This window comes from Lineus longissimus, chromosome 17 (assembly GCF_910592395.1).
Source record: "Lineus longissimus chromosome 17, tnLinLong1.2, whole genome shotgun sequence".
In the NCBI taxonomy this organism is placed as follows: domain Eukaryota; kingdom Metazoa; phylum Nemertea; class Pilidiophora; order Heteronemertea; family Lineidae; genus Lineus; species Lineus longissimus.
The window spans coordinates 10,405,384-10,419,136 of NC_088324.1; the positions used below are offsets into that span (position 1 = coordinate 10,405,384).

The window sequence follows — 13,753 nt, forward strand, 5'->3', positions numbered from 1 at the left end:
TTATAAACACAGCTAACTAAAAAAGGTGGGATACGAATATAAATAACCTATAATAACAATCAAATTATCAACACAAAACGTTTCATTTACGGGCCGAGAAATATCGAAATCCGGATTAATTAACGTGAACACCGCGCGCGGGGCGTGTCACGTGATCTGCGCATAATGGCAGCGCGGCGCACAAAAGACTTCCGGTTTTCTCCGGGGAAAAATTTAATAAAATTGCTGCCCGGGTATTTGGGTATTAGTTCCATCATTTATGGTTTAATGGGTGGGATGAATGGCGCGATTATTGATGGTGATTATAGATGCGAAGAAGATTGTGGGCAGGACCTGGCACCATTTAGCTGCATAATTTCGATATGCGCGTTTAGCTTTGAGATTAACGCTATTGAGTGGATTTTAGCGCTGTAACGTTTGATGGTGTTTCTGCTGCATAGCATATGATGGGTGACAAGTTTGCCGGTGACATATCGACAAAGGGGCTGGATGGGAAACTCTTATCGCGTCAGGTGGCTTTAACGCTTAATCCTTCAACAGCAATCGAATTTTCCACTGATTTTAATCGTCAAATGAGATTGAAATACGTAAGGCTTGCAAAGCCTGCCTAGTATGAAACATCATTTAATCCGATTCGTTTACTGATGCGGCGGTGTGTATTTCAGGCGACGAAGACAGCAGCGTGGAGGACAACGAGAGCGACGGGGGGAAAGGGCCAAAGAGGCCGCGAACGATACTCACAACGAGTCAGCGGAGAAAATTTAAAGCCTCATTCGAGATCAATCCGAAACCCTGCAGGAAGGTGAGAATATTAAAATTTAAGGCCTCATTCGAGATCAACCCTAAACCGTGCAGGAAGGTGAGGATATTATTCCATTGGAGGGCAACATTAGGGGAAGTCACTATAAATCAAAAAAGAAGAAAATAATCTTCGAAGGGGAGATGGTATTTTGCGATTGCTCCCCTTTAAATAATTGTTCTCGTAAACAAGTTATGAATACAGTGTTTGAACTCCCCTACATTCTTTATCGTCTTGGAGCATTTATTGGACGACTTTAAGAGTTTGGCGAGTCCGGCCCAGCTTGACCCAAATGATTGGTTACAGGCATCACTGCCGATATGCAGAAATACACTAAGGTATTGGTACAGAAGTTCATTTGACCTTAGAAATATGTATATATATTTACCTACTGGCATGAGAATGTCAATAAAAAAGCTGTATGAAGTTGTATCATGCTTTTTAGCGGAGAGGTTTGGTTATGTTTTACGGAGATTGACAATCTATGTTCCAGGTTCGTGAAACGTTAGCAGCCGAGACCGGCCTGAGCGTCAGAGTTGTACAGGTGTGGTTTCAGAATCAAAGGGCAAAGGTAAGTTAGAGGTCAAGGTCAAGGTTGATTGGAGTGACGCCAAGGTGAATGTGGAATTGATCAAGGTCAGGTCTACAAGTCAATTTGCAGCCCTATGATAAACGACTAATTTGGGGTGTACTGTACTGTAGCCTCATGTATGACGAGGAGGAGAAAAAAAGTTTGGTAAAACTCATCAGACTCAATTATTCCAGCCATGGTTTCATTACTTTTTGCAACATCTATAATCCTATATTTCGTCCTTACTTGTACATGTATATTCCAGTATTTCCTATGGTTTCACTCGCAAAATATTTTCAGGTGAAAAAGTTGGCTAGGCGGCAAAATCAAGATGGCACTATAGACAACCGGAAGTCATCAAGTCGGTCGAAAAAGGGGAAGAAGGAACAAGATAACGATGGTAAGACTATCAAATGTACGTCACTTTCGGTGTTAATTCACCAGATTTCATATTTTAGGACCGGTAGCTGTTATTTTCTAATCTTCGAACAACATATCGTGTTAGACGACGCTTCATAAAATCTTTGAATAATTTGGGGTTTGCCGATTGTCGAAAGTCTGTAAAATTTAGACCCTTTAATTTTTGACATAAGTACTCTGACAAAACTGTCTTTTGAAAGAAATGTTTGCCCACTAAAAGAAAAGGAAAAAGCTACAAATAACTATTTATAAATATGCGTATTTTCAGATGAGCCAATGAACCCAGATCAAGGAATGCCAGGACTTCAGCCCTTACCTCCTCAAGAAACACAGTATGGCGGCCTCAGAAGTTATGACCAGACGCATTCACATAGTAAGTCTATTTCCGATACTTTCCGGGAAAATCCCGATATGATTCTTATGCGATTCTTAGGTAAGATCTTAAACAATTTCATATACATGCAGGTATACATGTACTACAATCTTTAAAATACATATAAGGCAGAAATAATGATGTTGTATTCCAAGTCGGGTTCCGCCGCTCCCAAATTTACCTACGGGTATCATCAAGAATTGATAAAGACTAAATCTGGCCAAGTTGATTCAGGCGTCTTGGCGTACCCGCATGTCCTAAAAAACACATCAAGTATAGTCAGGACTAATTAATAATCCTAATAACAACTTTCAAACCCTAGATTGATATGTTGTTTGTCCTCTTGGTTGCTGTTTCTACAAAATTTCCCAAAAAACAATGGCTTATATGCTACAATGTTTATAAATCGCGAATTTTTTTCTTTGTCCTTTTTTCAAAATGGCGAAATTTAATTACATGTATGTAAACAAAATCGCGCAATAATTGTTGGCCCTTCACGTTGTTAGATTATGCTGAATAAATCAAAATGCTTGGCACCTGTTTTTAAGATGATAACTACTACATGTAATTGTTATATTACTTGTTGATAAATTTACTGTTTTTCTCGTCAATGTCGCGAGTGTTACAGGCGCTGAAGTGACATGTGGCATCAAATGTGAATGTTAAAGATCGTTAAAATACATATTCCTTTAATTTTTAAGTCGAAAATCTAACTTAAAATTGAGTGTGGTGTTTCGCCGGCGGGGACGTTCAGTACCTTTCTATGTGGATCGTCACAGATGTTGTTAATGGTTCAATTTCGTCGTAAAATGTACACACTAAGTAACAATGATACACTTGTCTCAAAAAGTATCAAATTTTATTTTTGCAGGTCCAATCTACGGTTCTCAACCGATGTCGGAAAGTATGTACAATTCGGACAGTTCTATTGGTTTGGAGGGGAGTCTTGATAACCTCGACGACATGCTTACACCTCACACCCCCGTGCAGAATGGGCAGCCCTCCCTAATTAACCCTATAGATAAACTTTACTCAATGCAGACGTCATACTTCAGTACGGAGTAGCACGGACTACTTTCTCAATGTGGATAAATACAATGATGTGCTCCGGAGCGTGCGTACATGTAGAAATTCGGCACGGAGTAACACTAATGTGCTTCGACACGTGTGTGCTTCGGAACGGAGTGTAGTGCCGGACAGTACGGAGTAACACAGATGTGCGGATTAACACATTTAGTTAAACCTCGGCACATCGTACACCAACCATGGTAGAAGGCACAAAGCAGCATTAAAAAACCGGTTGTAGTGGCTGTAATTGTGGGTAACGCCAATCACGAAGCTCGTTTGCAGATTTTGAGCTTGATCAAACACTAAGCCATTCTGTCCTGGAGGTCCGTTGGCCGGAACCGGTTCCTGTTTTATATGAAACTATCATATTATAGACTTGTCAAAACTATTTTCTAGTCATGTTAAAATCAATGTTTTATATCTATTTAACCAGTAAGTTATCAAGCGTACGAATATTCCAAATTTAGGTTCACGACAAGTGAAGCCCGAATGGAACTAAACTTTGGCAGTTTCGTGATTCATAATCATACACCAGTTCGGGGCCACCGGAAATTGATAATGGACTCGCCGGAAGGTTTGTGGTCGGTCGAAGTTGAGGAGCAAAAGGATTTACCAGGTTTGATAGCACACCTTTCGCCCCTCAATTTCGACCACCTCAAAGGATTCGGGCGAGTCTATCGTCAATTCCGGTGGCCTGCAACCGGTATATTAATTTGAATCGCCACACTGTTTGGGAATGGGACTTTTTCCATGTTGGCATGTGAGTTTTCTTCAACTTCTATTTTTTCTAAGTAACAGCACCCTGAATATAGACGTTACTGGTGCATCTCATTACTAATGTCTCTTAGCGTATACACGGGAGACCCGTTCCAAAGTTAAACTCTTCTGTTAGGCGAGTCACACACTTGGGTAGTTGATTCGTTAACATGTTAAAGGAAAAAGCGACCGGTGTGAGATTTAGTGGGGACATATTTGATTCGCTAGATCGCTTCCATTCGCCGCCACCTTTTGCATCATGATTGATCTGCAATAAATATTTCTTGCCAGACGTGCATTTGCGTTTGCTTACAATCATAGTTTCTATTTTCTGTGTACTGTTTATTGCAGTTTGATAATTTTCAAGAATACTGTTCGGAGAAGTCAGGGTCATCCTGGATCATGAAAAACCCAGCATATCTCACGCCCTGCCAGTCCCTTTAACGGAAATATTCCTGCATCAGTTATTTAAGATTTCTGTGAGAATCTTATTGATTTTTGACGGCTTTTACTCACAATTAAGCTTGTGGACAAATGGCTCAGTATTGTCCTCTCTGTACATTTCAGTGAACATGTACCTGCATTGTCGAGGTTGCACTCATTGCGTCACATAAACTCTGCCACGTGACTCATTCGAGAGATCTGTAATTATCAGAATATTTCGTAAAAACTACTAAATGTATAAAATCAGCTTATCATTATTTATTTGTGGATATTCATTGTATAGTATCTGTACTCAAGTATATTGTAGATACATATTGCCTGGTTATGTTTTTTTCTCGAGACCAGAACATCATTGTACTTACTATTTTAATTGTAAAATATTGGATGTACATGTACTGAATTCACTAATTTTTAGTTCTTTAAGAAGTCGTTGGGGAATCCCAATGACACTTGAAATCGCGAAGGTTGCCGAATGCGACTGTGCATGTGTAAGAGTGTCCAGAAACACTGTTTGTTATATTTTTGGACTTTACCATTCTAGGCCTCAGAGCATAATTTTTTGGATCAGACATGTGGTTGACATTTACGTGAGCCAAGCTGGTGTCAGCTAAGGTTAGCAAACCTGCGATTACTGCATTAAACGACAACATAATATTGTGTCGATAACGAGTGTATCACCCCATGCTGGCATTTTTGTGATTGGTCCTTCCCGATGATTTGATGACACGTTTGACTCCCGAAGGGTAACATATGGGCCACAAACTAGGAAACGTGGCTTTTTCTCTTCGACCATCCTAGGCAATGGACGCATATCAGGGATGCGGGTAATTTCTTCCATAATTTCCGATTATTCCTCAGCCACATGTATGTGAGGCTGAAGGCTAAATTGTCGATAGCCAGGCATGAAAATCATGTTCCCCCGTTCCTGATATGGCCTCATAGCCAAGGTAGGTCATATCCCGTCTGCGCTTCTATCCACTAATTAGGCCTATTGGGTTGTTCTATATTCTATCAAGTTAATCCCCCTCTCTGTAAAATTATCCCAACAAAATCATGAAACATATATCGAGTATTTGAGTTGATTCTTTCGGTATCTCTCTGCTGAGCGACCGCAGTCCCTCTTGCATCGAAACTGTGAGTCAAGATCTCACCTCTGGATAGGCAAACTTGCGTTAAACTGGGTATCGGCTGATGGTTTTATTCTACTGTATCTAGGACCAACATGCAATACCTAGCGATCCGTAATACATGTGCGGACGCTGTGCCAGCTCCGTGCGTCGGGCGTGGCGCGTACCAAGTACATGCATGAGGTTGTATAGAATTTCGGTAAATTTTGGAGATTATAAAGCGTATATAAATGAAAAAGAATCTATCTGGTTGACTTGAAATAATTAATAAGATGCTCCATGTGGAAACGTTTTCGGTAGAAAATGCGTTTGAACTGAATGCTGCTACATTTATTGATTCCGGGATTGATTTTTGTCCCAGGTTGTCGACACGCCCCCTAACAGTGAATGGAAGAAACTTCTATGCCTCTTGTCTCTATCCCATGTTTGTGTTATTTATTTGTCCAGAAAACTGTATGTAAATTTGAAGAAGAGATTTTGCAATAAAATCTAGATATCTTACACTCATGTCGCGCTTTTTATTTTTTTAGCGAATGCGGCTAAACCACCTACACCAAATGTAGGCCCATGTATCAGTAAGAATGGCCTAGGCGGGAGGCCTGAAACTGCGCCTGCGGTTTCAATCAGGACCCCCTTCCCCCGCCCGTCCCCCAGCGAGAAATCCTGGATCCGCGCCTCGTGCCTAACAGCGTAGCTCTTGGGACGTGTCAGTGAACAGACTTCGCACAAATGAGATCAAAGTTCGAGAAGTATATGACTACTAGCATTGTACCCGTGGCGCAGGCAGGTTCAAATGGGCTTTACCTTGAATAGATTGAATTGCAATAAAAATCTAATGCAATATCGAAGGAGCAATATCGAAGAGATAAAATTAAACCAACCATTTGTACACAGACTCGAACCCTGTCACGTGCTGTATGCGTGCACATAAAAGTACATCAATTGGTCTGATAGAGATGATGAGGCAATGTGAATATGCCTCGTTCCTTAGTCAGCAATATGCCCCTTTTTATACGGAGAAGAAGGAGAACCCAGATAGGCCTTCACATGTCGGCTTCCAAATGGCTCGAACCAATTATTCACTATCACTACTATAACTTTAAAATGCGTGCTCCTCCTACATGTAGCATGATCTCAGGCAAGGCACTTAGTCGAAAGGCTAGCTAGAAGTCCAGCACCGTGAGCAGCTCCTTGATAAGTCCATGCCAAGTTCAGAGTGTGCCTCTTCAGATACATCAAGTATTGAAAGCTGTGGTGAGCACATAAACAGACCATGGTAACCTTCATTTAAAAATACCTTTATAATCAAGGGCTAGCATTGGCTAACACAGCACCCATAAACAATAGCCCAATTTGACCCCAGATCCTTACTGCGGGAAAACCCAAGTCCAGCAACCAAAAGTACCAAAAATACATTTTTGTTTACATTTGAACTGCACACATGCGTTTGTTTACAATTTCTTTCCCCGCGAAATCTCGAAGATCAGGTGACCTGCAATCGTGGATTGAAAATAACATTAACCTTGGTTCAGCAAGTCAACAGGTACAGGCTGTTCCAATCATCCCCCTACAGCCAGCTGTTCAACAGGTAGTGTTAGTCACCCCACCGGGAGTGCAGGTAATTGATTAATCCCCTGCATAACAAAACAGCAATGGCTTGGCTTCTGTGAGTGGTAAGGAGAATTGACAGTGTCCGATTAAAAATCCCTCATTACTGCTCCGCTGAAGTAAATTTCCGAAAATAAACATAACGTTGCATCAGGATAACATATCACCTGCAAACGTGCAAAATCTTTGAGACGAAACACTACCCCCAAATGGCACTTTATCGAGCCGCCTTATAGAAGACTGGAAGTACGGTCGTCAGGTAAATACTCCTGGAATTTCAATTCCCGTTGAAGCCAAAACTACAACAAAATGAATAATAAATGACCACTCCGAAAAACATCAACCATCGGCACATAGTTGGTAATGCGCCCCAATCCTTTCCAAAATTTTGATATACGCTTATGAACTTTATATAATTAATACATAGAGCCTAGTACACTGGTTTTAAAAGCCTTGATAATGTTATCTAGTAAACATGTAGTCTATCACAAGACGTTTCGCAACCATTTAGGGAGTTACTGATCATGAAGGTAACGGCTTAACGGATTTTATCTGTCCTCGATTAATCTATATCATAATACTATAAGGCGGCTCGATAAAGGACTTTTCACCACGAAAGACTCCGCACTATGGAGTTTGATGATGTTCTGAGTTATGTCGGCCAGTTTGGGAGGTACCAATGCCTGTTGTATTGTGGGATAGCGTGCGCGATCATCACAACTGCTTTGAGGGACTTGAGTGTGGTGTTTACATTGGATATACCCGATTACAGGTAAGAATTCGATATATAACACTCCGGAGAATCTAAATATTAAACTCCAGGTATTACCCGGCAAATGAAGGTTCCGCGACATCTCGTATTCTTGAATTCGGAGTCCCTCGACAGTTTCGTTGCAAAATGGTAATTCTGCTGAGGCGGCGTTGGCTGATGAAGCAAGATTGAAAAGCAAGCATGGACAACAATAGTTTTTCACTTATTGCTAATTCCCGAGCTTCTAACGTACTTAAGAAATGTGGAGAGTTTCCAAGTTAGATGGTCCATGCGTACGTGGGTCGAGCGAACGAATTTCAGTATATGATGGATGAACACTGTCTCGACTGTAAGTGTAATGAAGTAATATGTAGTGATATGAGAAATATTAGGAAGTTGTTGTATTTTGACATCTCTTAAAACCTTTCTAGATTCCAAACAGTTCAGCTGATATTTTAAGAGTTCACAGGAGTTTCCAGTTAGTAAAACCAATTTCGTATTGTATTTTACTTTAACCAGCATGGCAATTTTGTTATTAGTTCATTAGTTCGTGTACATCTCGACAATAACATTAGCAACTTGTATCCCCAAATTCATAATAACAAATTGAAATGTATAATTGTTAATTGGAAAAACTAATGAACCATACGGGTTATTGAGATGGACCCTACGGGTTATTAAGATGGACCATACGGGTTATGAAGATAACAAGTTTAAATTAAAATTGTTATGAGGTACACGTCACTTAAGGGATGGCTTTTTGGAAGTGAGGTCGCCACCTCCCAGTGGTCCAGCGGGCCAACACCCTGATGTCCAACCAATAGGAATCGAGGTGGCTGATCACATGTTATCCAATTAGTCTGCCTTTATTAGCGTGGCCCTCCGGCCAAATCCTCAGAGACGACCTCCAACCTGAACCTGTAACAACCTGAACCTGTAACAACCTGTAACAGACGTACAACAAAGTTCTGAAAGAGATACACCTGACTTCTTGTCCTTTCACTTGATCCTGCCCTCACAAGAGCTAGTTCCCTAGGAGCCCATAGCAGAAGGAAGGGACTCCGCAACATAAGTTTTTGCATTAGTGGTTGTAACACCCGTAATGTCGCATCGTACATGTACACTCTGTTTTATAATTGTACACTCAAACTATCGCGGACATTTTCAGATGCGCCATCCCCGGCCTAGAGAACGACACCTTCAACAACCAAAATGGCTCCCATCTATACCTCATCAACGTCACGATCCCAGCAGACGACAAGTGCAATATCTACACCAATATCACCGGGCTAAACGGGACAGTTCAAGAGGAGGAATGTTCTGCCTGGGTCTACGATAAAACCATTTATCAGACTACAGTAGCTACTGATGTAAGTTCCGTTGATTTTAATGTCATATCAAACTATCTCCAAATGAAGCGCCAATAATATTAAATTTATGTCTCACAATATTAATACTGTATCGTGATAATCAGTCTTTCCTTTGTTTTCAAGTTTGATTTGGTGTGTAACAAGACCATCCTATCAACAGTCATTAACATGATCTATGGTTTTGGAGGATTATTCGGGGCACTTTTCGGTGGGAAACTCACAGACAAGTAAGTTAAGTTCCCTTTTCCTTTCATTTCGCTTACATGAATAGATCTTCAGATAACATCTCTGAGTTCTCCTTTCTTTGTACCTATTTCTTTCATCTTTCCATTTATTCAGTACAACTCGAATAACACCCACCCGCGAATTTCACGAAAATATCCTGCAAGTGAATTATTTCCTGTTTTCTATATAGTTACAGTATTAAATCCTTTTTGGAAGACATCATAGAAATACGGACTTTCTGCTGACTGGGTTAACCAAACCGCTACACCAGAGTTGTCTCCGGCGCTAGCTAGAGTTGATCGAAAAAAATGGTGTCACGTTCCAATTTAACACAAGAAATAGGTCATGCAAACCCCATTTAATTTTTTCCTAATCCACAGATTCGGTCGGAAGATAGTGTGGGTTACGTCATGTGTAGGCTTGGGTGTCGCAGGGGTGGCATTCAGTCTGTCCACCAATATCTACATGTTGATGGCGTTCCGAGTATTTGAGGGTGTGTTCGGTGTACCGGCGTACATGTCGACCTTTACCTACGGTAAGCACAGGTGATGACCACACGCTGTTCGCTAAACAATTTGAAATTGGTAAGTGAATTCGAAAACTCTAGTTTTCGTAAATATAGTACATCTACTGAATTATATAATACTGTTGACTTATTTTGAGTTATTTCAGTTCTACATAAACCGCATTCACACGGTATATATCTTGGATTTAAATCTTTCTCAATTTCTTGTGTCAGATGCAGCTTACTTTCAGAATTCAAATCATTTTCAGGCATGGAAATAATAGGTCCAAGAAAACGAGCATTGGGAGGTTCACTAATTGGTGGGCTGTACCCCATCGGCACGATGTTGGTCGCCCCCGTAGCCTACTACATCCGGAACTGGGTCTATCTTTCGGTGGTACTATCGGTGCCAGCAATCGTCCTCATATTGCCATTTTATTGGTAAGTACATGTACAGTAGTGGCCTGGGAGTTGGTGTCAGGCCTACAAATCGAATATGCTTTAATGGAAACAAACATATATCTTAATTAACAGGAATTCTCAGGGACATACATGTACACATTCATCACACAAGAACTCCCATATTTGGGACAAGATTTTGGGCAAAGGTTTTTGCTCGTTAAAACAACTTTGACATACGCCACCACTACCAGTAGTCGAGAATACTTTCAATGTTGTCGAAGGAAAAGAGCTAGACCAGCGAAAAACGACCTTCACATACATGTATGTATTTCCTTTGTTGAAGCATACTGCCCGAGTCACCCAGATGGCAGCTTGCGAAAGGCCGCCGAGACCAGGCCAAGCAGTTCCTCAGGACGGCAGCCAGGATGAACCGGAAGGCGGCCATCTCGGAGAAGGTCCTTGAAGAGATGATCGTAGAAGAGGAAGTAGAGGAAGGGTCCGTGATATACGCCCTTAAAAATAGGGTCATGTTGAAACGAATTGGAATTGTAGCGTTCAACTGGTAGGTTTCGTGGACACATCTTGGCCCAAAATGGGCTAGCGTACCAATCAAGACTAAATTCGTTTTCTAACAACTATCGCTGGTTAACGTCATCTGACGTTATCATACCGAGCTCTAACTGCATAGTTGCCAACATTAGCGGCGTAAATGTAGCTGCCCGTGCAAGACAAGTGGCCCGGGCGGGCGTTGACGGACGCGACCAATATCACAGGGTATACTCGGGATGCTAAATAGTTAGGAGTTACTTCTTGCGATAGCTACTGTATTGAAAAACAGCCTCGTGCGATCAGTGCACAATTAGTGTCTCAGTTTTAAACAACAGCCGACAGTGAATCGATGAAAGAGTCATAATTTTGAAAAACTTCCAGGTTTGCTGCTTCGACAGCTTACTACGGCCTGTCACTGAACTCCGGCAATCTTGTGGGCGACTTGTACGTCAACTACGTCGTGACGGCCGCGGTGGAATTACCAGCTTGTGTCTTCACGTATGTTACCCTGGACAGGCTAGGAAGGAAAGGCCCTCACGTGTTCAGCATGTTCCTCTGCGGGATCGCCTGTCTCACAAACATCTTCATAGTACTATACGTGGATAAGGGTAAAGGCGATTTCTTACGTTCCAGGTTCAAGCTAAAATGAGTAGTCGCAAAGGGCTTCTTTGACATTAAATATATTTTTTAAAGTACTAGCTAGGAAGTACCATTTCCCCCTCTCCTTCTACGGTTGTTAGGCCTACTGTATTCATTGCTTTCACTGTTGATTGGAATCGCAACATTAGCTTCAGTAGCTATAAGTGAAAGACACTCTAGCAAGAATGTTTGTAGATACATGTATTTATACATAGTTGGTACAAGATATATAACTAAATAATTATAATAGCGATTGGATTTCTCTCCTTATAGAACATCATTGGATAACGGTGGCGCTCTCCACCGTTGGAAAGTTCGGGTCAACGGCAGCTTTCACCACGATTTATATCTTCGCCAGTGAATTATTTCCCACCACGACCAGAAACGGCATCATGGGGCTCTGCAGCGTCGGCGGTAGAGTAGGAAGTATGGTTTCACCATATATAGCTAGTCTGGTAGGTTTGACTTGATACAGTCCAAATCACAATTGACATCCGTTAATTCGCGTCTTTTTATCCAAGACTATGCAAAAAGAAGAATAAGTTTACTCTGCAAAGCATAGATATTAACCTTGTTCTTGGTTTTGCCACATTTCAGGGTGACCTGATCGTTGGAATCTACGGGGTCGTCCTCCCCATGACCATATTTGGAGTCATTGCCCTGGTTGCTGGCGTCCTGGCCATATTTTTACCGGAAACCATGGGCGAGGCACTGCCTGATACTATAGAACAAGCTTTGGAACTAGGCAAGAGGTGAGGCTCTATGAGAAAAGCCGTATAGAAACTGCAATAGGCACCGGGCGAAATAATGACTTCATATGGCATTGCTCAAAATCTTCTGGTGTATCCAGTCATATTGGAAAAGAACTTCAAAAACACCAAGTTCTTCTTCGTCAAATTTTTCCAAGACTTGATTTAAGCATAACTGCTTACTTGACTTGTGTCAGTGTAAATGTAGAAAATGTCCCCAAGAAAAAGTTTCCTGTCCTATTGCAATCTGATGGAGAATGGTCTATGGTTCTATAGAGGCTATGATCATCAATAGTTCACCAAGTTCTTCTACGTCAAATTTTTCCAAGACTTGATTTTATCATTACTGCTTACTTGAATTGTGCCAGTGTAAATGTAGAAAATGTCCCAAAGAAAAAGTTTCCTGTTGCATTCTGACGGAGAATGGTCTATGGTTCTATAGATAGAGGCTATGATCATCAATAGTTTAAGAGATTAAAGCACATGATAGAATCGTTTATATTCATTTCACGGACATTCTACATGTATCCAGGATTCTACACCGGTATCAACGTTTTAGAGTGTTTCTGTCTTCGAGTGTTGCCCTCATTGTTTGGGAACGTTGAAAGCCAGATTGACACGTTTTTTCAGTGTTTTCCCCTATTGAAAGTCATGATCGTTCTTGCTGTCTATTGTATGGAAACACTGAAATATGGGGATCACCCACAGATGTTACACTGGGTTGGTTCAGTCAAATAGTGTCCGATTTTACTTCTATTTTCCTTGTTTTCCAGAAAGAGGAAACAGTTGGGAACAGATGAGTCAAAAATAATAATGGACAATGATACGTTCATTGACAGTTGCAGGATCTATGAGACATTTGGAGAGAAGAAACCTGCATCGGATCAAGTGACACTGCCTTCATATCAGGTCCAACCTGACAGGATTGATGAGAAAAACATAGAGAGTACGCGGATTTGATGGAGGAAAATCCATTAGACTGAAGATATATATGTGCGACTCTATGGGGACTGATGAATTGCGTAACTGAGGTCGTGGTTTTGCCTTTGTTCTTCTTTTGTTTCAAATCCTCAATGGGAACTTTAAAAGTGATGATTTTGATTGAATCTAAATCATGCATTGTTATCAAGAACTTTGTGAAGAACCTACATGTATATATATATAATACAGTAGAACCTATCTATTAAGGACACCCTCCGGACTGACAAATGCTGTCCTTAATAGAGAGGTGTCCTGATTAGAGAGGTCAAATTGAATGGAAAGTACCAATTTGGGACAAAAACTAGTGTCCATAACAGAGAGGTCGTCCTTAATAGAGAGGTGTCCGCTAAGGGAGGTTCCACTATTGTTGTTATTACTTTTTTACCTACAGATACAAGCCATACATGCTGCCACCC

The 13,753-nt window shown here is 41.1% G+C and overlaps 3 protein-coding genes across 7 annotated transcripts in view; all 3 read left to right on the plus strand.

Moving 5' to 3' along the window:
• Positions 1–6,061, plus strand: part of LOC135501310 (LIM homeobox transcription factor 1-beta-like) — a 35,805-nt gene extending 29,744 nt beyond the window's left edge. For 2 of the 5 annotated variants that reach the window (XM_064793356.1, XM_064793358.1), the window contains exons 5-9: positions 666–859; positions 1,293–1,370; positions 1,671–1,785; positions 2,059–2,163; positions 3,035–6,061. In XM_064793356.1, the coding sequence (XP_064649426.1) occupies positions 666–859; positions 1,293–1,370; positions 1,671–1,785; positions 2,059–2,163; positions 3,035–3,228 (686 nt within the window). In that variant the 3' untranslated portion in view covers positions 3,229–6,061. The remainder of the gene's footprint in view (positions 1–665; positions 860–1,292; positions 1,371–1,670; positions 1,786–2,058; positions 2,164–3,034) is intronic. The other 3 variants (XM_064793359.1, XM_064793360.1, XM_064793357.1) reach the window with 2 other exon arrangements.
• Positions 6,062–7,795: 1,734 nt separating this feature from the next.
• Positions 7,796–10,061, plus strand: LOC135501003 (solute carrier family 22 member 19-like). Its single transcript, XM_064792722.1, has 4 exons — positions 7,796–7,938; positions 9,086–9,287; positions 9,411–9,514; positions 9,893–10,061. The coding sequence occupies exons 1-4, from the start codon at positions 7,796–7,798 to the stop codon at positions 10,059–10,061; spliced, it is 618 nt and encodes a 205-aa protein (XP_064648792.1).
• Positions 10,062–10,909: 848 nt separating this feature from the next.
• On the plus strand, positions 10,910–13,686 carry LOC135501872 (organic cation transporter protein-like). Its single transcript, XM_064794268.1, has 5 exons — positions 10,910–10,981; positions 11,350–11,576; positions 11,881–12,062; positions 12,205–12,359; positions 13,130–13,686. The coding sequence occupies exons 1-5, from the start codon at positions 10,947–10,949 to the stop codon at positions 13,314–13,316; spliced, it is 786 nt and encodes a 261-aa protein (XP_064650338.1). The 5' UTR covers positions 10,910–10,946; the 3' UTR covers positions 13,317–13,686.
• Positions 13,687–13,753: the final 67 nt, after the last annotated feature.